Source organism: Lepisma saccharinum, chromosome 11 (genome assembly GCF_977018435.1).
Source record: "Lepisma saccharinum chromosome 11, izLepSacc3.1, whole genome shotgun sequence".
NCBI classification, from domain to species: domain Eukaryota; kingdom Metazoa; phylum Arthropoda; class Insecta; order Zygentoma; family Lepismatidae; genus Lepisma; species Lepisma saccharinum.
The window spans coordinates 65,905,318-65,932,645 of NC_139239.1; the positions used below are offsets into that span (position 1 = coordinate 65,905,318).

The 27,328-nt window shown below is 38.5% G+C and overlaps 1 protein-coding gene across 14 annotated transcripts in view; it reads left to right on the forward strand.

Moving 5' to 3' along the window:
• CaMKII (Calcium/calmodulin-dependent protein kinase II) overlaps nucleotides 1-27,328 on the forward strand; it is a 394,054-nt gene that overhangs the window by 341,118 nt on the left and 25,608 nt on the right. For 3 of the 14 annotated variants that reach the window (XM_083131299.1, XM_083131300.1, XM_083131301.1), the window contains exons 14-15: nucleotides 5,710-5,865; nucleotides 26,696-26,782. The exons of 10 other annotated variants lie outside the window; for them this stretch is intronic. In XM_083131299.1, the coding sequence (XP_082987425.1) occupies nucleotides 5,710-5,865; nucleotides 26,696-26,782 (243 nt within the window). The remainder of the gene's footprint in view (nucleotides 1-5,709; nucleotides 5,866-26,695; nucleotides 26,783-27,328) is intronic. One more of the 14 variants, XM_083131303.1, reaches the window with a different exon arrangement.

A 27,328-nucleotide genomic window follows, 5' to 3' on the forward strand; every position in this document is an offset into this window, starting at 1 on the left:
ATGTAAACAATCCAAATTTTATATACCTACACCTGCCGCAAAATGACTTCGGACCTCATAACAAAAGCACAAAAAATTACATCTTTATCACAGGCCGGAGGCTAAGTCCCGAATCATTGACTTGTTGATAAAAGCAAGAGACTTGGTAGGATTAATTGTTCTATCATTAAAGATATTTTCAGTCGAGTAGCCAATCGATATTTGCGCTCCGATGGCCGCCATCTTGAAAATAATCCGCCATATTTGATATTTTTTGATTTGATATATCTCGGGAATGTTGTCTTCTATCAACGTCCGGTTTTCTCAGAAGTGTTCCAAATAGTATAAATTTCCATAATAAATCAATAAATCTAGGTATTTTCGAAAAATAAGGAATAGAAGTTTTTCAGAAAGTCTTAACTAATAATTCTCGAACCAAACAATGGCATTTTCTATTTTGTAAGATTACTTAGTGTTTGTTAGAAGTCATTAGATGAACTGAACCCCTATTTTTTCAAAAATTAGAAATTTGCCTTAAATAACATTTTAAGAGAAATACAATTTGCAAACAAGTCAACATAATTTTTTTAAAAAAGAATCCTTGTTAAGACTTTCAACTTGAAGTTATTCTCATAAAATGTTTTGTAGTTTTTCTGAAACACTTCTATTTCTTATTTTTAAGAAATAGATTTATTATAAAAGTTTACACAATTTTGAACATTTCTGAGAAAACAGGACGTTGATAGGAGACACCGTTCCCGAGATATATCAAATCAAGAAATATAAAATATGGTCGATTAATTTGAAGATGGCGGCCGTCGGAGTTCAGATATCGATTGACTACTCGACTGAAAATATCTTTAATGATAGAACAATTAATCCTACCAAGTCTCTTGCTTTTTATCAACAAGTCAATGATTCGGGACTTAGCCTCCGACCTTTGATAAAGATGTAATTTTTTGTGCTTTTGTTATGAGGTCCGAAATAATTTTGCAGCAGGTGTATAACTAATTCCGCAAACCTCTGATCTGCACAGCCAAAAAATAATGGCAGTGGGACTCGGTGCACAGACTACATTGGTGTTCAAATGGCTGTTGTACAATGGAATTTTGCTTTTTATTATTCAAAAACTTCTAATAAAATAATACCTATGTGAAGGATGCAAGTTCTGGACTATTTATGGAAATAACAGATAATTAATCAGGTCATGCAGACTTATTGTTAATTTTTAACTAAAGGTTTGTAGAATTTAAGTGCAAACCTAAAAAAACTTTATTTGAAACAATACACCATCCAATTCTAAAAAATGTATATTCAGTTATAGGTTCAAGATCTGAATTTACTCAGTGTCATTCACTTACATGCACTATCTGCTATCAAATACAGTCCGATGACCCTTCTTGCATGTGACAGCCAGTAATCGAAAAAGGGGGAGGGGGTGCCATCTCCACCTATCCCCAAGGTTCATCCAAGCATCCCCCTCCTAGGAATGTCCAATCAAAGCACTTGTCACAACCAAGTTATACAAGTGTGTCTCTCTCTCTCTCTCTCTCTCTCTCTCTCTCTCTCTCTCTCTCTCTCTCTCTTTATCTCCACGTGTGTGTGTGTGTGTGTGTGTGTGTACATTTGCAATATGATGTCAGCACTTATTTAATCAATAAGTCGAAAAAATTGTATTCTTTTACTTTCATTGTGCTCACTGTGTTAGTTCATAAGCCTAAGGGATGGGATGGTGGTAGTAAGTCCCCCTCCGTCTTCATAAAACATTTGATACATGAAAACATGGGAAAACATAGTATTTGAAAGCTAAAACGAAAATGGGCTATTTCCCCTTTGCTTACAAAAACACTAGGCATGCTACTGCTAGCTCGGTCAGCTGTAAAGGTAAATTTGTCAATAATATTTTTATGAGCTTATAGGCTGCCCTATCCGACCAAATTTATTTCAACTCTATTCTAGTATGGAATCTACTAATTGCTATGGGAAATTTTTATCTCCATAAGATTGTTGGTACAGGACAATTCGATATGGTTTTAATTTGATAATTACAAATTTTGTCAAAATTACTTGATAAAATTGACATCTCTGTACATGTTGTTTATAGGAAGTTAAGTCCCAACTCCCCCGTGAATTGTTACCTCTTAGAAACACATTCGCTAATCATAATAATATTTCAAACCTTTTGTCTTCAATCCTGATCAACAGTAAATTGAGCCTCTTTTGTTTCTGAAGTTTCAGCATCGTCTGGTCCATTTTGACCTGGTGTATTCTTATTGCATATTCATTTACTTTGATTTCACATATATTAGGTGTGTTTGTGTGCATGTGCGTGCGTGCACGCGCACGTGCGCACCTACAAGTACACTGTTCTAGCAAATTTGTAAATAACCTTCGAGTGATCTGTGGCTGTAAATGTGTGTGGAGAGGAGAGATGTAAGTGTCCAGTTAGTTTGTAGATATGTACGTAGAATCTTTTTTGAAATCAAAAAAGCACATTCATTACAAAAGGCAGTGTGCTAATAAAATTGTTCAAATATGTCTTGCATATAAAGTTGTGCTGAAGCAATAGAAAATTAATTTGAATTAATTTTTTTTCTGTGCATCAGCTATGTTGCACCCCTCACACTATACGGGGTCCAGCCCCTTATCATAACAAAAATTGAAGCGTGTCTGAAAACTAAAAAAGCTGAGGCTTAAAAAGGTGCTCATCACAAATAAGGACAAAACACAGGACGACACAGAATTATACTGGCTATGGGGCTAGTCGCCAGAGCCTCGTTAGTCTGCAGTCCAGGGTGTACTATGTGGAAGTGAGGTTGACTATTGGGTGCACTACGTGGAAGGAGCACTCCCTACACCCCAAAATTAATTTGGAGTAGTAAATTAAATAAATGGCAGAAATCTCTAAAACAGAGAATTGAACGTATGGTTCAGCCATAGAATATTTGCTTTAAGACATATTTATATTCTCAAAAAGACTGGATTGATTAAAAAGTACTCTGCAGTAAGTCCAAAAGACTTCTACTCTGTCCAATTTCGTGAGCAGTTCACTCTGAAGTAAGGGTTACTGCTTGATATTTAGAGAAGTCAGCTCACCTGTTTAGTCCTCCAATTCATAGTTCAATACAAGCTGCTGTATAAGTAATATAGGGCGGACTACTTACCATTATCCATATCTGCCTTGCAAAATTCGTGGTCATGTCACTGGCCTAGAGGATGCACATTAAATTGCAGAATGTGCAAATAAATTTTGGATTGATGCATACATAATAAATCAATTAAACTTGTTGAAAAATGTGAATGCAGGTTTCACATTATCAAATTAAAGCTAAGAATTGTATAAATTCAAATACTACCTGATTAAGACTCGACAGGACCTTTGGCTGATGCCAGGGCAGCAGATTTTGAATTTCCCTCTCCTTTCAAAGAACCACTACAATATTCGAAAATCTGAAAAATTACATCTGCTTAGAATTCCTTCTGGATCATTCACGTGAATCTTTGTGTGATTTGCTTTCGCTGTTGTCTAGATATTCTGAATAGTTTTGTGGCAACATAAGTTTATTCAAATATGGTAGCATTTCTGGGGTATGAGTCCGATAGTATGAGTTGTTTTTATTTATAACATTATAAATAGTGCATCTCATGTGCAGTTCTCTCAGTCTTTCCATGTTAAGAATTTTGTGATGATAAGCACAGGGAGAGCATATCGTGATATCTAAATCTATTTACATCATACTTCAGGCGTGCATTTTGGAGTTTCTGTATTTTGCTTGAAAGCCTTTTGGTGATTCTTGGCTTGTAAACATCATCACAGTTGTGAAAAAAGAGGGTGCATTAAAAACTGGACCAAATTTTATTTTATTTTAGCTGAAATGGTGACAACAAGCATGTAAAGGCTCTTTAGCATTGAATATTCTTTCCCACATTGTTTTAGTACATGTTCAGAGACCAGTTAAGTTGCTAATGAATGGTCAATTCCACATTTCAATTGATACTTTGCTTTTGTTAAAGTTATCATGTTTCAGGAGTTTACTGTTCCCGATCATAGTAAAGGTAGTTTTTTTTTTTAAATTTAGAACCAAGACATTTGATTCACACCAGTTGCTTATATGTATAGTTGCTTGTATTTCCAGGCAATAATTTATACTTCAAAATACTCAAATTTGTAATTCTAAACAGAAGTTTTCCCTACCTTCGCTATAAATAAATATACGTAATATATTTTCATATACGAGGTTCCTTGATACCATATTCCTCAATGATATCATCTACGAGAGGCATCCGGAAAGTAGTATCCATTTTTGAATTTAGAAAAAAACTATCAAATATTTTTTCACAAAACTTTGTAATTGTTAACAATAAACTTTAAAATACTTCTCTACATAGTCACCATGCACATTTAAGCATTTGTCGTACCGTGTGACAAGTTTTTGTAACCCAGCATCATATTCCTGTGCCGCCAGTCAAATGAGAAAAGTAGTCACAACATCTTTCAGTTCCCACTTTTCAATGCATTTTTGTGCTCATCAGCAAGGAAGCGAGAGACCCACCTTGCACAAATTTTGTCATACTTCAAATGATCTTTGACAAATTTATAAAGAATTGTTCGTGACACGCCGACGTTCTTGATACATTCGTCAACTGCACTCAGCAGTTCATCCGTAATGACAGACGGGCACCCGGAACATTCGTCATGATTGACGTTCTTACTTCCAGAGTTAAAGTTTCGACAGCAGCGCCGAACAGGCGATTCATCAATAACATTGTCTCCATAAACCTCGTTTAATTGACGATGAATATCACATGGTCGCACATTCCTGGTGTTGAGAAATCTGATACAGCCCTAACTTCATAAGTGTGGGCGTTTTCAATTTATTTGAACATTGTAAACACTCGCAGAAACAATAACTACAATGACAGCTCTACGAAACTTTGCATACACTGAGCTGACAGTTAACTGAAGTCGTTTGACCTTGAGTGGCGGCTACTCACGTCACTAGCGCTTCACATGGCACGAACGGGTACTACTTTCCGGATGGCCCTCGTAGTACCAGCTTAGATTCCCAGCGTGTGCACTTCAGTGTGGATTAGCCCATCTATGCACAAATAGAAATATGACTTGAATAGCTTTGTGAGCAAACTAGCCTTAGTTTCCATGAATCCATACAGCAAGTTGTACTTATCTAATTTACAGCATCATAGAAGAGTAAGTAAAGAGTAATGAGAAATTGCATGTAGAGAAGATGGAAGCATGTATACTATATATATGCATAGAAGCAATTAACAATAGAATTCTACATGGCATGCATTTCTGTGTATTTTATAAGAATTGATTGATCAGCTAATGACAAATTGTCTTAACTACTTGTTTGAAGTTTCACACGCAGGTGTAATATGAAACAAGAATTTCTTTTTGATCATAAAATTGTTCTATTTAAAAATTGCGTATTGGAATTTAATAACTTTCTGTAAACAGTGGAAGTATTATTTGCAAACATAAATGTCAGTTCGTTGATTTGCCTTTTAGTGTTCTGTCAACTGTTATTTTGAATTTCTTGCTTAAAAATATGCACGACGACTCAAATTCCACTAGAGAGGAATTAGTTCTGTCTGCCACAATGGGGTGTACGTTTTGAGAGTTTTAGGGTACTTTCTTCCCAAAGTGTGCGGGGTTTATTTTCCCAAGTGTGGTGATCAACTCTCAGCCCAATTATACTCCTGCTTCAGGCTCAGCGCCAACCACGCCGACGTCACCGCCAGTTTCCCCGCCGTCGCCGCCGCCTCCTGCCGCCAAAACGACAGACACCACGATGGCCAAGGCTCTGGCAGGTTTCGGCACTAGTGCCAAATCCGCTCTGAGCGCCGTGGCGCAGGGCACGCAAGGTAGGAAGAAATACGGCTGGAATTGTTGTTCGTGCAACAAAAAAGAGAAAAGAAAAAACCGCCCGTGCATTTGGTATCGTTGACTCTTTAACCAGTTTTGACGACTAACAGAAGAGTGTACCCCTGCACTCCCCATTGTTGCCCTATTCGTTTGCATGGAGTGCGAAATGGTTGGTTGCTCAGTTCTAAGCCCTGTTCTGCCCTAGAGTGATGTGCTATTTGTAGTTTTTGATTGCTGTTCTTTGATGCCCTATTGCTATAAATCAAAGTGTTTGGTTCTGAGTTTCAGTGCTGTAGTTGTAAAATTGTTATTTTGTACTCTCAATCTCGTTAGTCTTTATATAATAGTTAGCGAGTTAGTTTTTCACATTGAAGGGAATACAGTGGGGTAGAGATTAAAATATGTGGAGTCCTTAGTGAAAAGTAATTGAACACGCACATACCCTTCTCCTCAATATCATTTACAAAGTAGAAAGTATTCTTCAGCACTTTCTGCTGGTGATATTTTACTGCCATATAAGGCGAGTACCGTCTCGAAATTACTCATCGTAATATGCGAATATCGTCTTAAATAACAGGAAGACCAAATTGGAGACTTCCTCTCACTTCAATAGAAAGTCACTCACTTTTGACTACTAAATGCTACAACTGAATTCATAAGTTCAAGTAAATTCGACAATATATTTGTTGAGGTTATGCAAAATTTCAAGAACGCTTTGTGGAGCGGAGAGTCGAGGTGGTCTAGACGATAGGAAGTCTTGACTACCACGCGGGAGATTTCCAGGGTGGGCGACCTAAGGTCTGAATTTTTCCGACTTTGTCCCCGCATAAAGCGGCTCTGGAGCTCACCCAGCTTCAAATCAATGGGTACCTGCGGGATAAAGGCGGCCGGAGCGTGGTGATCGTCACATCACCTCCAAAAATGGTCGAGATTGAGAATGTGTGGGGCACTATCTACCCCACATCCCCTAAATGTGCCTTCATGTCACGGTGCTATATGCACGGGGGGAAAAATAGTGGAGCAACCGTTCCACCCCTGAATTCACCTTTTTTTGCGAAAACTGCAGAAAATTAACGAGCGTATTTGGCAACGTTAGGTTAGTGAAATTTCTTGACCTAGACGGTGAATGCTTTGGTGAAGACCGACGATTACGGAACGTTATGCAGGGTGGATTCTGGAAAGCACCTTATGTAAGTCAAGGGTAGGGTTACCAGATCGCTGTAAGGGGAAAGTAGGACATAAAAGTCCTATATTTTGGGACATTAAGTCAAAATGTAGGACGCAAAACACTCGCAACAAAAAAATACACATTTCTAGAACAAGTTAGAAAGTAATTTAAAATTTTCATTTTTCATTTATAACTCCATTAAGCCTTGTTTCCATGATATGAAAAACTCAATATGCTGACCAAGGCAGAATATATTTTATTTTAAAACATAAACTGAACGTTACGTTTCAACCTTCTAGCAAGGTCTTCTTCAGACTCTGTACCAAATACAAACGAAATAAAGTACAAAACAGGAGGATATTTATATACACAAAAATCACTCGACTCCAGACACAAGTTTATTAGAAAGTTGTTTATCTGCAACATTCCTTTCCAGGTGTTCCAGCAGGTGGCCATCACCTGTCAACTGTTGTTTCACCTGACAGGCCATTTAGATAAACATTTCCTTTCATCTGGAAAGTGGTTGGACTCTCTATCTCACGCTCTTTTTCGTTATCCTTTCTTTCTTCATTCCTCTTCCTTCTCTCCTCTTTCGCTCTTGTCCTTTTCACTCTTTCTAACACCTTCTTCCATTCTTTGTTTATCTTCAGTCCCCCCATTCCAGTTCATTGTCTCTTCTTTCCCTTTCTTCTCTATTTCCTTGGCCTCCTTCCATTTTCTCACTATTACTCTCTTCTCCCTATCTGCTTAGCCTCATCTCACTCTTATGTCATGTCCTGTTTCTTTCGTATGCTTTAATATCGCATTTCTCTCTTAAGTCGTACATCATCCCTATGTTCTTTCAACCTTTTTTTCTCGTTTCTCCTATGTACACACACTGACATTATTTGCACTTCACTTCGTAGATAATCCCTTTCTCTTCTCTGGTTTGCAGTCTTCGCTATTCTTAAGATGCTTCTCCCTCCCTTCCTGTAAGTTTTAACGCCCGTTTTCCTAAGCACTTTGCATATCTTTTCTGTGGTTTTCCCCATACTCCTTATGCCAAACCACCTCTCTTTTCCTTTCTCTTCTCCCCTGCCACTTTTCTTTCTTCTGTTGATGTCCAGCCGATCCTCCTCCTCGTAGCTTCTTTTCCAGCTGTTTCCATAGGCTATTTATTTTGCCTTCTTTTTCACATTCTTTCGTGCATATTTTCTTGATTCTGTCCTCCATATTCTTATAAAATTAATTTTTGTCACCTCACTTACATCACTTCTTTTGTGACAGAATACCCCTGCTGCACACTTCTTCTGATGCCAAGTGGTTTCAATTTCTTCTCCTCTCTTGTTTTTCTTTGTTCAACTGAGCGTAGTGGTAACGTCGTCGCCTTGTAATAAAGGGATCCCGGGTTCGATACCCAGTGGAGGTACAAGCCACAGTGGTTTGGATCTCACTTTAAACTGTAGGTCCAGTCCTGATAAGCTTTTTCTGTGTATAAAGTGGACTTACAGCAACAATTCAATCAATCAATCAATCTTTGTTCAACTGAAACACGCATTTTCCTATTTAGTATCATGTGACGCTCAAAATGTAGGAGATTTACGATATTTTTAAAATTCCTCCCGGACGCCAGACTTAAGGCTAAAATGTAAGACATGTCCGGAAAAACCGGACGTCTGGTAACCCTAGTCAAAGGTAGCATTGCCCTAACGGCACCGTGGTTAACCGCGAGGAAGAAAGAAGGGGAGGGAGTCGGTACTTCGCATATTCTCAAGAGTTTTGTATGTCTTGGCGCTACAGTATATGGTATTTAAAATGACGAGTAAATATTGCACGCGTTCCTGGATTTTTTTGTTTTTTTAAATGCGTAGTTATTGACGATACTTATAATTTATTACCAGGTTAACTATCTTTGATGAAACATTAGGATGCACGGAATACTCCTGACTATACGTATGTTAAAATTTAATAATATAAATCGACAAAAATAATTTCTTCGTGATAGTTTAGCGAACATTGTTCATGTCTGGAAACAAAAGTTAACTCATTATTTGTTTTTGATTTGTGCATTATAGTAAAAATATTACACTTGAGAAAATTTAATACAGTGTTGCGAACTACAGACTTCTGTGTCTGAAGATTCTGCGTCGCTATCGTTGGTTTCGTTATTTGGTGCGTCGATGCGACGATTACGGGATGAAAGGTTATAAACAATTTTTTATCCTGAACAAAGAAAACTAGGTGCGACGATTATGCGGTGAAATACGGTAATAATTTGCACATTTATCATGTAGCCATAGGAGTGGAAACTGTAATAGGGCCCGGGGCGTTCCGATGCTTGCCGCGTTTAAACTGCCTGTTCCGAAAGTCGCGTTCCTTGAACTTGATTTCGTTCTCACGAAACTCGCAACCAGGGAGTCAGGGTTTTCTTCACGAAAATAGTCTTACGTCTGACCGGCCTGCGCGTAACGTGACAATATCGAATTGCGCAAGGCTGGCATATTTTTTTTTTGATGGGAGTGCCGTTTCCTTGACTCCTATATGACCCTCCCCCCCCTTCTTTGGCGTTGTTGACGTCTTGATTTCTTGACCTATGCTACTGTCGCTCAAGGTGTAGCGGAGACCGGGGGAGCGGGATCCCCTTAAGCTTTGCCACTTTCTACACAACACATTTTTCTGGATAAACATATTGAAACTGTGCACAGATGAAGCCACATTTTTTACTTCTGTAATATATATATATATATATATATATATATATATATATATATATATTCAAAAATTTTCTATGTTGAGAATAAAGAGGAATTAGCAAAATTTAAGGTTATGATAAAGGATCAATTTGCCCCGGCAGATTTGTGGTTTTGTACCATAGCTCAGTCTGTAACAAAATAAAATATAAATTACAAATAAGTTTATTTGCAGCCTAAAAAGAATGTTCTAAATTATAAGTGTGTGTATGTAAGTTTCATTGAGCATAACTTTCCAATGCTGATTTAAACTGTATTTGGATAGCCTATAACAAAATAACCTTTCAATATTCATATTTTTTTTATTTAATGGTAATGTACCAACTATAATTAATAAAATTAACGAAAACAAACAATAAACGAATTTGAACAATTGGAATAATATATAGTGGGGCAATACAGGGACCGGTTTTTCCCAACTCCATGCTGAACGCATTTATGTATTACCATGTTGATTAAAGCTTAGCCAATGCCATTCATACTAAATTTTAACCAGTACATTTAGTCAGCAATGTAATAAACAAAATTAAATCACGTAAACTGCTTACCTTAGATCAGAAGTTCCAAAAAAAGTTAGTTTTTGTTCAGAGCAACTTAGTAACAACACGCATCGAAACTGAAACCACTTCTGTAGTACATTCGTCATGGCTGCTTTGCAGTTGACATGTTTGCCGTTAGAAAGTGCTACCGTTCAGTACAAATTTCAAGGAGGGGTCACCTTACCACAGGGGATCGCCCTGCCCCGGTCTCCCACTTTGAGCTCGACTATAAGATCTTTCGTGCTATTGTATGGTCAGTACTTGGGTACACGTGCCTGCATCTACTGACATAATTCTGGACCGGCTAATGTTGCTAACCAGGAATATATGCTAGTATTTTTTTTTAAAAAAAATTTGCGAACTGACTACCATCCATAATTTGTCTGCTAATTCTTGAAAGGGAAATTTGACACTTTTTCATGTTTATGTAAATAGTTTAATATTAACTATTATTAATTGTAATACAGCACATCATTTCACTAGTTGTCTCGTTTCTCTAGTAGCCCGAGACAAAAACACACCACCACATTAACGAAAATAGTGTGTTCCTTTTCGTGAAAATTTCCCATTTCGAGCCCTGCTTATAACAATGTGACTGGAGGAATGAACAACGTCTGTACTTCCTTCGTTTGTCAGGAAACTACTCTCCTTCTTGTCAGATTATTAAACTTTCCATTAGCACATCGTCCCGAAAACTCTGGCCCATCTCGCAAGTCGCAAAATAACTTCTTTCACGAATTTCACAATGCCACGATTCACGATTTAAGCAATCGTGAGTTCTTTGAATGTTCTGGAGCCCGCTGAAACAGTTGGACGCCTTTCGTGATAGGGTGCTACGAAGCAAGGGTCCGAATTTCGAATCCTGGATAACACATTCAGAGTGGCGCTGACATCAAATGACTTGGAGAATGCAATAACAATTTTCCCTTAAATTACTCTCTTGTCTAAAGAAAACATTACTGTGAAGTTAAAAATATTAAACTGAAGGTCCAGTCCCGATTAGACTTTCTGTGCATAAAGCGAACTTAAAACACCAACGCAGTAAATCAATTCAGGTTGGAATTTTCCCAGAATGTCCATGCATGGAGTATCTTGGGAGTTCGTCCAGTTTCTGGTAAGTTTCTTACCTTGGGAGTTGGGAGAGAAGTAAAGCCGACCGGAGCGCGATGCGGGTCACATCACCTCCACGCCCCGCATGTGACTTCACATGTTGCGATGTGCAGGGGCGTGGCTTTACCTTTTTACTGTACTTCTCTATTTAAAATAGTATTTGTTAACTGAGTGAATACTGGAGGAGGGGCAAAAACGTACTCACAACCCGTACTTTGAGTCTCTTCGATGGCGTAGTGGAAACTTCGTCGCCTTGTAATCAAGAGGTCCCGGGTTCGAGGCACATTGCACAGGTTAGATCGGATGTTACGGATCCCACTTTATACTGTAGGTGCAGTCCCGATTAGCCTATCTGTGCATAAAGTGCACTTAAAAACAACAATTCAATTCCTTGAGGTGCTTTGTGGGGAAAAGGCTCCCCCTCAAGTCTGTGCCTATGAGCATGGATGTGTCATTGTGTTTGGTCCATCGTCCGTTTTATTGGTTCATCTTCATCGTTGCGAGTATACCTAGAAAGGTAGAAAAGGTTCGTAGAACGACCGAAATAGGAAAAAACACATTATTTTTGTTGTTGGTAATGAGTTGTGGCAATTGTTAATCAAGGTGAAATGCGGTTTTCATTTGCTTGGATAAGCTTTTAGTAACTTTTTCATAAGAGTTCATTATGAATTTAAATAAAGGAAAGCTTTCGACAGGAACGTGATGTAGGTTGTCGCCTTTTTCCGAATGCAGGGAGAAGGGGAGGGGAAGCGCTGGACATATTTCTAATACTTGGAAGAAGGTGAAGTGAACCGTACCCATAAATATAAATACATTCTTAGGGGTTTAAGTAAAAGTTAACGTGTCTTTGAATATGTTAATACGTACGTGAACAGATATCATGTGTGCAGGTGTACACAAGTCGTTCATAGTAGTTTTCTGCGGGTATAGTGACACCGTTGGAAGATAGCACTGCACGCCTGATAGTGTGGCACTTTATCTGAACAGGGCTGTTCGACAGTTTGCTACACCGAATGACCGTGCCTATTCCAGCACCTATGATATTTTATTTTGTCTAAAATTTTATTACTCAGATAGCAGTAATACAAAAATAACAATAGCGACGTTTAAAATCGTCATTACAGATGCAGGAAGAAAAAAAAGAGACAAACATCGGTGTTATGCATAAGATAAATAAGACTAGAAGAAAAATTAGCCGAGATGTTTTCTTCAGTTACAATCTGAATTATTTGCTACTAATAGTGAAATGAAAATGCATGTTATTTGCCTTATTGACGTTGCGTAAGAGATATAAATAAACATCTTTGAAGCAAAACTGAAATCGAAATGGGTAAAATAGCAGCGAGAGTATATGAGCCTTCAAAAGCAAAGCTGTCAATGTACAGAAAACGCCAGTGAATGAATGTTTTTTGCGTCGAGGAAAGAAGTCGGAAGTTCATGTACGTGCATGTTTACACCTTCCGCCACCTGGGGAGACTTGTGCAGTGTGACCTGTATATTGCCGGACAGGTGTTCGGGAGCACCACACGGCGAAATCGTATCAGCCTTGGTGCGGTAGTTTCCATCCATCAGGTAGATTCTTGGTGATTGTGCGTGGCATGTTTGTTCCGTCGTTGCTTTCTTGGTAGTGAAACGCGTCCGTCGGCGTCCCGGTTGCGTAGCGTAGAATCGGGCAAGATTTTTGGTGGCGAAACGCGCTGCCAAAGCAGACCAATCGAACGCAGATTTTATGGTCAATCGTGCGGCAACGAAGGTGGAAGTTGAGCGGAACGGAAGATCTGCTGAAAACACATTCCTTGGCATTCTCGTGTCCTTTGCCGTGTTGTGTGCAAGATACAAGTCCGGTACATCTACGTAATATGGGCAATACGCAGTGCTGCGGTCGAGTTTCTGGTGGACAGCAGATCAGATTGTCAATTGTGGGCAATAAGGAGGATGTGGGTAAGCTGCTCTTCTGTAGTTCTTCCTCGTAATTCCTTGATTCTGTTATTAGTATGTTGAGACAGTATCCTAAAGTCGTAAGACGAGCATACATATGTAGCGCCGACACATCGTAACTGACAATATGTTTACTTCATCACTTGGATATCATTGTCACATTGTACTGAAGGCGTTCCTCGTTGGATTCTCGGTGGGTGGACTGCACAACTCTTCCGATTCCAGTTGAACTGTAGATCCAGTTCACATTACCCTAACTGAGAACTTCACATTTGTCATGTATACCGATGACGTGCAGTGCAATGAGAACTACCTTCAAACAGTGTCACTTCAGTCAAATGTGAGCAAATATCCTTTCCCTCCTTTCAATTAAAACTTTTGTTTTTGAATATGAATTCAACCTGACCTAACCTAACCATACAGTTACAATGTGGCCACTAAATTAAGCTGATGTTTGTTGTGCTACAGATAATCCCTTAGACAATTGATAGTATTTTATAAAACGCCAGGGGTCCCAGATTCGAATCCTGGGTGTTCTTTGTGAATACCCCCTTCATCAATCTTCGCGATTAGCCAAAAGTGACGAAAAGCGAAGTAAAATTTAAAAAAATATTTTATGAATGTATATTCAATATTCCAGCAGAACAGATTAAACAAACTGCATAATTCTGCATCGTCATATTTCATCTCCTCAAATTTAGTATTAATTGGAGAAGGGCACCGGATCAATATAGTGTGTGATATTTTGAATTATAATTTTTTTCTAGTTGAATGCTATTGAATCTACCGGTTTATTCCTGACGGAAGGAGGAATGAAAGCCCCCCTTTGAATATCAGTTCCATGTAACAATTGTTTCCTTCCAGTGCCGAATCTACAAATTTTGGGTTCTCCCGCAAAATGTTACTAAAGGTTCCTTCTAATATGAAATGCAAGTACTTGTGAAAGGAAATGTCAAAACTTTTGACTGTTATTCAGGTTCTTCAGTGTATGTGTAAATACACAAAGCGCTTGAAGTGGAAATTGCTAGCTGGTCGATGTTGGGTAGATAGTTGGGGCTAGATGGGGAATGCTCCTATGGTTTAACATGGTGACTGTGAGATAGCATGGGGGGAGGGGAGAAATTGATGAACACTCATATAGGGGGGGATTCCCTGGCGTCGTAGCGCGCTGTGCTAACCACTTCGTCATGTAGGTCGGTTTACATAATTAGGTAGAATTGTATTATGCTTCTTATACATAAGTTCTGCAAAATCATACACAAACTAAACTTTTGAGAGCTGTTTGAGACAATTCAACTGGGAATGAAGGACCAATACCTGTTTCATAATATTTCTGTAATTGCTCTGCTTCTGCTATCAGTTTGTCATATGTTGGGTTGGGTATGTAGTGGTGGTTAGGTAAGCAAATCATGTTTTATGGCCCCCCAAAGTAAATAGTAATTTCGTTCTATCCGTGCTCCGCCGCATTGGACTTCTACTAAGGCCCGATTCACCTCCTTAACTCATAGTACGCACAATACCACCTCGGCTAGTAGTTCCACACCAAAAAGCTAGGCACGAAAAAAACTCGCTGTTAGAAAGAAATTATTGTTTAGTTGTGGTATGGAGCATTCAACAGTATACCCCTCGAGAATTACGTCGATTTTTTAATCGAGAATTTCGTTAACATTAAATTTGTTTCAGGCCGCGGAAACTCAATTGTACAGTCACGGCTTGTACATTTACTTTAAATAGGATAGTTACAACCCAGTGTGTCCATGACTACCACACAAAGCCATTCATAACTTTACTGTAACACATCTCCTCGATCTAAAAACAACAGAAAACATTCATATATAATCTCTATATACCATGCATAAATTTCTGGACTATAAAATATGAAATTAACATGGAATGCATATATCCACACCTTAACCAGGATTCGAACCTATGACTCTTGCCAGTTGCATGCGTTTAAAATAACACGTATAAAAAACGAACACCTTGATTAGTTTTTTAGATATTGAAGTTCAATTGTTCAGCAAACTGTGAACTTCGGTTAGGTTTGACTCGCCGATAAGATACAGTAGCGAGTGGTGAAGATTTTTTATCGGCTCTCACAATGGTGCGTCCTACAGAAGCAGCGAGACGCAATGCCAGCAGGAACAAGGACTTTCTCTATGGAATCAAATCTCTTTTCAAATGGCAAGTGTACTATTGCATTTTTTTTTTTTACTAGTTTCCACTTTTGCGTTGGTTATCTGTATGCAATGAAGCTGTAGTTATTACTAAGCATAGATGAAAATTTTATCTTCGTGGTTGCAAGACTTCTCAGCTTATATGTTGTTCACATAGAATTCGGTTCCGTGCACCTTCGAATCTGCAAATTAAAGGTCTACTTCCATAGTGGAGTAATTTTCCCAGCGCAGTACGACGTCAGGGGCCCCGGGTTCGAATCCTGGCGTGGGTTTTCTTTGCGAGTGTCCCTTCATCAATTGCATCCTCATCTTTGAGATTAATTATTCAAGAGCAGCAGAAAAACGAAGTAAAATACACCATATCGATAAATCACCAATCTCCATATCTCCGTAACTGCCAAGTTGAACTTGCAAATATTCTTTTAATGCAACGCAGATGATCTCTACTCCTGTCTATCTAGCCATTAGTTATTAACTATTTTATATACGAACTTAAAATTTGGTGGACTAGAAGATATGAAGTATTATCTAAACTCGTGGCGCATTCACTTGTATGTGGGAGTCAAATAGTGGCAGCGAGTTCTGTCTAGTTTAAACCTCGATTCCTCTGATAAATAAAGGATACAAACAGGCCCGTAGCCAGGATTTTATTTCGGGGGGCTCATCCCTTATCGGCACAGGCGTCGGTAGAAATATTTGTAGAGGGGGGGCAGGCCGCTGATAAAACTAGATTAGTAGAAATAATAATAATTACCTTTGCCATTTTACAATAATAACTATTATAAGTTAAAAAATAATCCAAATTTATTATTATATAAATGGAAAGACTTTGCTACTCGATCCACCGTTTGAGTGAATAGCCAACAGAACTGTTGTCCATTATATTTCTTACATTTTGTACAGTTAGTGTACTGAAATTCATAGTTGATGTATTTTGTTATTAACTTTTACACATTCCGTTCAAAAAAAGGCTTTAAAAGTTAGGGCCAAATTTTACTCAAAGTTTATATTGTGTGACCTCTCACCAAAGGAAACTATAAATTTTAGAAGCTGCGAGTCCATTTAGCTATTCTTTGGATTAAATTGTAGAACATAAAAATATAACCTAGTTCCTCTATTAAACACTATTTTTTTCGATCTAATGCTTAATCCTACTAAGGAAGTAAAATTAATTACCACCATGCACTATTTAAATTAGATATTTGTAGTATTTCTGGGGGGCTTCAACTCCCTTAGCCCTCCCCCCGGCTACGTGCCTGGCTACAAATGTGTATTATTGACAACTCGTGCAATATAAATGTTCTCAATTGCCCTGTTTGTCTGTTGAAGTCGGTAATCGATAGCTATTACTCAAACACTATCACAATTACAAAGATAAAATTTGGTTTATCTTCTTTGATCTGCTTGTTCAAGAGTCAACAACCAGTGAAGTATCTAAATGTGAAGTTCTGATTAATGTTCAAGGAGCATATCGCGCTTGCACAGTAAACATACCCCCCCCCCCCTAAAGTAGGGATAGTGCCAAGTCTCGAGACTGGCCCTGCCTTTCAAATTTGAGGCAGAAACTAGAACAGTCCTTTAGACACAACAAACTTCTGTAAGATCCTGACAAGACTTTGTATTCCAACATTACTGTATGCGATTTATTGATACAAACTGAGCAGTATTACACAGCTAGGTCACATATTTTGTTACTGTAATCGCAAAATGAATTCATTACTGGCAACTGTGAAACAGGTCAGCGTGGTTGCATACATTCAGGGTAAACTTGTTTGTCTAGTGTTCGTGGTATCCAAATGAGATGCCAAACGGGAAGTCCGTTAATTGATTGATTGATTTGCTTTATTTTACTTCGCTTCTTGTGCCACTTTTGGCTAATTTGCGAAGATGGGGATGAGTGATGATATGATGAAATTGATGAATGGACACTCGCAAACATCCATGCCCAGGCCAGGATTCGAACCCGTGACTCCTGGGGTTTTGTCGCGATGTGCTAACCACTCCGCCACGGGAGCCGGCTGGGAAATTCGTTAAGAAATAAAGTTGTTCGCCTTAATAATCAATACGCTGTGAGCTTTTCTTACACTAAGAGACGAGGCGAGAGCGGGAATGACATTCACAGATCGAGGCGAAACCACGCTGGCAAATTTCGTCAGTATGCCATCCGTAATTTGGGAGTGCCAACGGAAGATATTCATTGAGAAAAGCAATCCGGCCGACTTGCTATGTCAAGAAGCTTGATTCGGGTGGGCGCTTGGCCACGTATCTCGCTTCCGTCACTTTTGTACGAGTAGTGTTTACACCTGACGGTCTACGTGAATCTGAATCCCGTTCACGTTGGACGTTCGTGGATAGTTCATGAGCATACGCTAGTTTCTATGCGATACGTCGCTGACATCTGAAAAGTAAATACGACAACTAGCGCCGCCAGACGGGTTGTTTGAACACAAGTTGCGAAGCGGAGCGGCAGTTGCGCACAACTCAGAAAATGATCATGATTAGATTTTTGTTTTGAGGCACAACAGAGAGTAGTAGTTTCGTCTCCCATGACCCTTCGCCTCTGTATGCGCTTCCCTTGCACCTATGAGAATCAAGTCCAGTGGCAAAATAGGGGCCACGTCTTCAAGTGGAATGCAGACGGAAGAAATTCCTTCAAAATAGCGTGTTCCACTTCGAAATGGTTAGTTTGGTGTTTGCAACAGCAATCGCAAACCAAAAAAACATGACAGTGCGAGTGGTAATACACAAAATAATTGAACACGTACAAAAAAATGCTGATTTTAAACCTATAGCGTTGTTCGTGCACGTTTTTTACCTACCTTTCCTTTCGCGTATAAACTCGTCTTCGTGAGTTTTTTTGTTTTTTTTTACAAGCATATTTGCCCTTGAGGGAGTGGTTGCAGTCTTTGTGATTTACTTACGTATTTATGCATCGATGGGTCCGTTTTCGTCCAATTATCGAATTGATTTCTTAGAATTGCTGGTGATGTACTTAATTCCGTAAAAATGGCACCCTGAGCTAAACCTATTCAATTTTCAGACACTGCGTAATAACCATGTGTCAGTGTGTTCTCCCAAAGTCTCCAATGAAGGTAAACCTGCAAATTACTAATTATAATTAATTGCTGGCATTTCTATTACTCCTTGCGAAATCAAGGGGTCCAGGGTTCGATACCCGGCGGAGGCACATTGTGGTCCAGATCTCATTTAAACTGTGGGGTCAGTCCCGATTAGCCTATCTACGCATAAAAGTGAACTTGAATCAAATACGTTAGGTCATAGCATAGACACTGTACAAGTGGCCCTAAGTGTTTTACTGAAACTTTATTTGATGGATTGCAAAAACCGTGTACATTGCAAGTGATTATAAAATACTTCCTTTTCAGTTACAGCCAATTAAGTTAACGTTAAAATTGAAACAGTGTTGTCTTCTTCGACAGTCATGATGCCAATGATATCATAGATATCTGCTCAGATAGTTGAATGTTCTATCACGATTTCACCGAAGGTTGTGGGTTCCTTAGACACACCGAAGAGGCGGGGGGGAAGGGGTATGGGGGTCAGAATCCTTCTTGAACCCCACGTTTAAAAATTCTGGGTGAGCCTAAACTGGAACCCCCTTGCGCTTGTTCTGTACATGTCTCAGTATTTTCCTCTTCGGGCTGTTCGATACACCAGATGTGTGAATATTCAACACAACTGTTTCTCTTTATATTTCCACATTTCTTGCAGTTAATATATTGAAATACAGTTATTATATTTGTTATTAACTTGTACGAACCTCGTCTGTGAAAAATCTTATGTTGGGGGGGGGGGGGGAGGGATTCTAGTTATCAAGTTTTTGCGACCTCGCACATTCTGACCTGGTTCCCGTACTGGCAAGAATTTACATATAATACCGGGCTCTTCTGTAATTTCTATGCTACTGCTTATACTCACGAAATAATTAGTCGCGATGATTTATCTAAAGTTAACATGTTGGAGTGAGGTGTAGAAGTTGTTCATTAACGTGAAGAAGTTGTAAAATAAGCTTTTCTATTCTCGCAATGATTCTCCGTATACAAGTATGGGAACCATATTTGTTGATATGAATAATTGACGTTCGTAATTAGTTACGCTGTCTACAGCGTTGCCACACTGTTGATTTCATACTTGGAGAGCATGGATCGTGTAAAAATGGCGGAAGCGAACAGTAAAAAAGTTGTTGATTACAGGTAAGTTTGGCAACAATGCATCGATCGTAAAATTGGAGGATACGAAAATGGCGTCCTCGATGATGAACGTTTGCCGTTCAAGTGCTACGAAAATAAGACTTTTTATCGGTTCGTTATCACAATTAGCGCAAAACCATTCACGGATAGCCCCGCTGACCATTCTCGGTTAGGTTAGTTTGTTAGGTTAGGCAAACATAGTTAAAATTTGGGGTCATAAAACCATGCACGGGTAGCCCCACAAACCATTGACGGATAACCCCACGAACCATTCACGGTAAGTTTAGGTTAGGTTAGGCAAACATAGTTAAAATTTGGGGTCGTAGTAATGTCAGGAATGTATATTTCGTTTTTAAGTATTGGAAACTCAAAATCTTCCGGTAAATAATGAGCAATCGTGCATGTCTGTTCCGATCATGGTCCACTGAATTTAGCTTATTTTGCAATTTCTACACTTGACCCCCAAATTTTAACTTCAAATTCGTTATTAGGATGCCTCAATTAGTGAGTATGCGAAATATTACAAAAATCGGGGAGGGGTCCCGTATTGTAAATTCGCTCCCCTGTACTTGACGCAATTTTCTGAGTCAAATACTTTTTCTTTGGTTGTTCTGTTGGAATAGGACAACTTTTTTTGTTATCGAGTATCATAACGTTTTTGCTGATTTTCTAGATTGTAATGCGACGTGTCAATTCTGCAAAGGGGCGGGGGCTACTGACAGGTTCGACCCCTTTTCGCGACGCACATGGTTTGATCTTATTTCGATCTTGATAATGCTGCAGGCTTATTTATCGTCCGTCTTTCACGCGCGCGTAGTTTTTACACTGCATAGATTCAAAAGAAGTTAACAACCGAGTCCGTCTTGAAATAACGTTTTTATTTATCCGGCATGTTCAGGTATTTCGTTGAGACTATTTTTAAAGTTTATATGCCATTTCATTCTCAAACGCATGCATTCCACTGTTTCACCTAGCTCTTAAGAGGTTTATATGGTGTGCTAGATAGCTGTCGAGCATTCTACTCAACTTATCGTGCGTTTCAATCCAAGGCCAAGACTCGTGTTGAGCCCACAAAAATGGACGTTCCGATACAATAAACCTGTTGTTTTTCTTCGTGTCAATCAGCTTGCAGTGGTCGTGTGCCAGATTCCTAAATAAATCATGGAAAAGCTCCAGTTGGCGAAGCGTCAAGTTGTATTTTGTTTTTGATTGAATGGCAAAGCTCAAGTCAAGACAGATATGTGCCATGGAACTGTCCCGCAAAACAAACAACGTCACAGATAGGTTAATTATCAGTGCGAACAAAGTTCGAAACAAGCCGAGTGTCAACTGGTCACATGGAAGCGCGGCCGTCGTGCTTGCATAATGTTCAAAATAGGAGGAAGAAACCAGAACCAAAATGAGCAGAACTGTAGGCCGACCGTTAGGCGGGAAGACTGTTATATTTCGACAATTTGCAGTTTGGGATTCAGGCATGCCTGCAAGCGGAAATCTTCTGTCGATTCCCGAGTGAAGTGCGATGAAGTAAGTTTGTCATGTTTCGAAAAAAACTGTGTTGATTCCACAGCTAACTCTTCCACTGGCGCCCGCTCGACTAGCAGCTGCCTGCAGAATGCGTTTAGATCTTGCAAATTTCAAAAACTTTCGTGGCCAAAATTAAGGAAAGATGTTTCCCTGGTTGTAGATCCGTCTGGGAATAATACTAAAAAAACTGACAACTCGCCGGTCATTAAAAATAAGCCTGTCAGTGGTAAGTGTAGTAATAATTCTTTATTTAATGGGCGAGATTCAGCGGTAGGCTGCTCTACCACCTAACTCTTTACGTTAGGCATATGTGTTTTTGTTGATTTTTCCCGTTTGGCATGCCATGTTTTCAAGATGACATTGGGTTACTTGTTTCGTGCTTATGGGCGTATCCAGCGGAGGCAAGAGGGACACTTGCCCCCCTGGAAAGCGAATGATAAAAATTGCCTTGTGTTCATTGTCTTTGTTACGTGTAAATTAAAATAAGTGCGGTTCCCTTTACAAATTATTAATAAAAGAGGGACACTTGCCCCCCCTGGAAAACGTGTGATAAAAATTGCATTGTGTTCATTGTCCTTTCTTACGTTCAAATTAAAATAAATGCTCTTCTCTTTTCAAACAAAAAAAAGCAAAAGTATAAAAATGGGTATGTCCAGTGCTCGAAAAATTTTCTTCAAAGCTAGGCGCCAGGAAACCACCTACTATTGTGCACATGGACGTCCACAGGATTTTTTCCAGGGAGGGGCAAGGAAGGTATTTTTGTCCAGGGGGGCCAACATGGCATATTTTCCCCAATAATAGTGTTCATCCCTCAAAAAACATTGCTTAAATTTGAATTTATCATGTTCGTGCAATAATTAACACACATTATTGTGGCTGAAATTAAATTATATATGTGAAATATGTAATTTTTGGTTGACCTTCGTTTTCCAGGGGGCCCACGGCCCCCTTGCTCCCCCTTCCGGACACCCATGAGCATACTACAGAGTGGTTCAAAAGTCGCGCAACCCAAACTTTGAAAATGTATATCATGAAAACCGTAAGAGATATTTACACCGGGTTTTCTGCACTGAACTGATCATGTAGGCTATCACTGGGTTAATAAATTTATGTTAGTGGCCGCGGTGGCTCAGTCGGTAACGCGTCTGACTACCATGCTCAAGGTCCCGGGTTCGATCCCTGGCCGGTTCAAATCCAGGAACTTTTCTAACGGTGGAAGCGGCCCCGGCGCCCACCCAGCGTCGAATAACATGGGTACCTGGGGGAAACCCTGGGGGGGTAAAGGCGGTCAGGGGCGTGATGCTGATCACATCACCCCCACTCACGACCGGATCAAGAAAGTGTGGGGCGTTACCCCCACACCCCCTATACACCTTCATGGCATGGTGCTATGCACAGGGGAGCACTTTACTTTTTTTTTTAGCTTTTATCCAAATAAAAACAATTACATTATTTAAAAGAAAAACATTGTAAATTTGCTGAAAACATCTGAGAACTGATTTTCAACAATAAATAATTAAACAATTTTTAGGGATCATTTGTTGGTGTTTGACTGGTTGTAAAACAGTTGCTTTGTGAGGTACAACAGAAGGAGGGCATTTTTATTGGAAAACTTCTTGCACATGAGTGTAAGAATGAGTAGTAAAATACTCTTTAGCAATGCACACGCACTGCTCCAATAAATACGCCATGCTGAATCAATAAAAAAAAAAAATAATAAAAAAAAACAGGCACAGTAGCGGCGAAAGTGAGTGAAGAGAATTCAGGATAACCAGGGGTAGTCTAGGATTCTCTCAAGAGTTCAATTTCGGCACAAAATCTTGATTTATGATTTTTCATGCAAATGTATGGCCAATACTTAGGCACATGTTGCGTGCGTCTTTTGACAAAATTTCAACCTGCTAGTGTTGCCAACTACGGAGATATGTCCCAAAAATGTCACTTTTTCACTCAAACCATAAAATCGTCAAGTCAAAAATCCATCAAATGTTGCACATGACCAATATTGGTCGTAAATGACAGATTGGCATGGCATCAGACATCTAATTATGATCCTTCGGTAATTTCTTACATATTTCACTCACTCAAAAGTACATTACTGGAAAAATTTTAACGCTGCCTTCAGTCAGTTATTAATTTATCTAATTTTCTGTATGGCGTAAACTGATAATTTTATGCATTGAAAAATATCTCAATGGATATCCTGCTTTATAATGCACAAAACCCGGTGTAAATATCTCTTACTGTTTTCATGATATACATTTTCAAAGTTTGGATTGTGCGACTTTTCAAACATTCTGCATAAGAAGCTGATCATCACGGTATTCAAAACATCGCTAAATCATTTGAGAAAGCAGGAAATTGGGGACAAAGTGTAAGAAATTGTTACTGATTCTGTGGAATGTTCACAACAAAAAAAAATTGCTAACATATGCTGTACTGCAATTTGAACTTAGAATCTTCAAAATTTCGTACATATTACAGCAAAAGATCAGTCGCCAGGCTGAAATTTTTAGTTGCCATAGCGACCTGGCGACAGGGATTTTTTGAGCCCTGGGTATGTCCATGTTCTTGCATGTGTGCAAGTTAACTCACATTCTCATAGGCACACCAAAGAAATGGATTTTGGGGGATCACGAACCACTCCCAATTGGGACTTCATTTCACTGAAGAAATTAGGGCAATGTAATTATTTTGCTCCATTAGTAGTCACACTCCTTTTAAAAATTTCTGGGTTTGTCTATGGCTATGGTTGAAGGTGTGTTCGCATAGTAGGGTGGATGGGTGGTATGGATGAAGGATTAATTAATTAATAACCATTCATGATGCAACTGAGATCCCCATGACAGAGGCGGGAGCAGACATCTCCCAGTCAACCAGTCTGACACCTTCAGCAAACTAGAGAAATTTAAAAAATACTCTTTTACCTCAATATGTATTATTAGAATGATATTTAGTGGTATGTAAAAAGTGACTGTCACCTCCCACAGTGGGTGCTGGATTACCATTCTCTGGGGGATTGCATTTTAGCTGCCTTTCTCCCAGGATCACACCCAAAGGAGGTTGAAAGAACCCACCTCTTTGACCTGCTTGTCTCAAAGGAAAATACAATACGTGCCCTGTCCTCATGGTCACTTCTCCCTCGTGACATTCCTGAGCACATTGCTGCTCTCACCCTCCTCCGTCCTCCAACATGTAGTTGTCAATGACAGCCGTGTGATTATGTATGTTATGGCTCCTTTGACCTAATCACATAATAGTAAGACGTTGTTAACATTCAAAATAGTGTCAGTTGCAAGGTTATTGTTGGTTTTAGGAGTTACAGTAGGTGGGTCACTGGATCCTCTCCCTTAATATGTGCATGGTTGATTTGTTGTTTTAAGTTCACTTTATGCACAGTAAGGCTAATTGGGACTGGACCTACAGTTTAAAGTGGGTTCTGAACCACTTGTGCCTCCACCAGGTATCGAACCCAGGACCCCTTGATTACAAGGTGAAGATGCTACCACTGTGCCATCGGAGAGGCAATATGTGCATGGATGCAGACCACAATCTAGTGGTGGTTCATCAGTAAAGAGCCTTGTTTATTAAAAAAGAAGAAACAACTTCAGTATATTAATGTTTGGCAGTGCTTTTACTTATTAACACAAGAAATGAGTATGCAGATTAAGGCACAAAGTCATTGCATAAGTAGCAACTCAAGCAAATATTCATCAAACGATGTACACCTCAAGGGTTTGGGATACAGGTTTTCTTTTCTTGATTTGAATTCATAGAAAATTATTGCAGAATTTTAAATTTCTCCTAATAAGGGTTTTTTAAAGTAGTTTTGTTTCAAGGTTATCGTAGATGTTGCAATGAGTGCTCTACCCAATAACCTAAGTGGCAAAGTTGCAAATGAAGCATGAGGTTTAGCCCGGTTCTTTCTTCAAGTTTAAAACTTTACACTTTGCTGCATTTTGCCTTAATTGCTTGAAAATTGAAATTCCCTTTGTCCCTTTCCCAAAAAATGTGTCCTTGTATGCAGTGTGGTATTTGTAGGGGGGATTCCCCTCTCTGGATACTCGTGTCCTCCTCGCTGTTTAATAAATTTTATCCCTGGGGGGGGATGATATTTGGGGGGAAAGCAAGAAATTGTTGACAATTTAGATGTGTTGTATGAATAATTTTCAGTATCTTGCTTAAATTAAAATAGCTCTATCTTGCATTAAGTTCTTAAATATCAGTGCAAAAATACTAGGTAATATAAGTTGAAGTTGTCATCATTTGATGTGTACGTCTTTATTCATTAACTGTTCTAGAATTAATTTTATTTCTGCAATAAATAATGTACTTGAACCTCTGTATTTCTAGTTAGTGGCAACTCATATGAAATACTCTATTCTTGAGAAAACTGAGTATCTATGGCATATTACGTACTTTAAGAAAATACTAGTAGTCTGTGCATAACCAAACAATAAATCTGCTCATCTCAACAAAAGGCATGAGAGTAGGTACAATAATTCTTCTTTAAAATTCCTGAAACCCAACAGGAGTACCACTGTGTGGGGTTATAAATATACTTGGACACTAGCAGAATGTTCATGATTGCTAAAGTAAGTTGTTGGGAAATTGCAGTAAAAATCAATCCTAGTCGAAGAACTTTTCTTTTACATAAATACATCGGAAACTTGATTTTTGTATTTAATTTATTGTTAAATCCATGTCTCACAGCCTCTTCTAGATGACACTCCTTGCTTAATTTTACCCATTTTCTGAGGTTTGGTGCCTTGAACTCGTTTCATGTGGATAGCCATTTTTTGACCATCTTTATCTGTATTACATATATATATATATATATATATATATTAGCATGCTTGCAGTACTATTACAGTTGCCGCATTTTTGTAATTGACATCGCATAAAATCTTGCTCATAATATTAATAATTCTAAAACAAAACTTTGCGAGATTCACAATAAACTAAGTATGTTTCTTACATTGTATATTTAAATGTTTTAATTCTAGTTTTGAATTATTTTTTTTTTTTTGCCTAAGTAAGCTTACTTTTGATTGAGAAGAATTTACTGTGTTAACTTGCATCTGTATTTTTACAAAATACACATGGTATGTTGTAGAAACTAAACAAATATTACTTTTTTATGTAAATATGTACATAATTGTGTTGCTTTAATGTTTTCTATCTTCTTTTGTGAATACAACTTTCTTTTTCTTCGCAAATGTTTTCTGATTTTTCTTTTTTGAAGTTGGATCAAATAAATCAATGGAGGTGTTTTTTCTTGCTTTTCATCAGTTCTCATGACTTGTCTCAAGTGTTTATTTGGTTAAGTTCAATTAATGTAATATCATGTTCTGTGCTGTTAATTTCTTTATGGATACTGTAACAAATATTTCTCTGTGGTCCCCCTTTTCAACTATTTTATTCTTACTTCAGATCTAACGAAAAATGAATCCATTAAAAGTGCTAGTCAATCTAGACAAGTTAGTCAGATTAGTCTGCAAAGTGAATCCAATGCAACGGGTAAGTTTGCGTGCAAGACACCCCCTCCCTCCCCCTTTTTTGCTTCAGAGTAATCCGTACATGTGACTATGAACAGCTGTTTAGTACCACAGTAACTGTTCTACAAGTTTCCCAGCTTAACCATGTTTGATAATAAATAACACACTAGTTTTTTTTTTTTCAGTTAGAAACACTAAAATTGCAGTGGAGTTTAGTTTCCTGTATTGTTCCTTACAAACCTCTAAAATTGAATTACCTGTTACATTTATCTGCTCAAATTTGTTATAAGTACACGTGCATATTTTTTTCTTGTGTGTTTGGAGCTTTTTATTAGAGTTGTTTGACATTAACCATACTATGGTGTTAAAAATGATTTCTATTTTTTTTTTTAAAAAAAAATTAACTTTATTGTGAGGTAATGTCGATATTACTTAACATGGCCAAGAAGAAGTATGAAGTGACTTAACCTTGGGTTATTTAGTCATTCATTAGAAGTTAGCAAATAACAATCATTATTATTAACTTTTTTGAACCTGCTAAATTCAGAAAGCTGTCTGAAATTTTAAT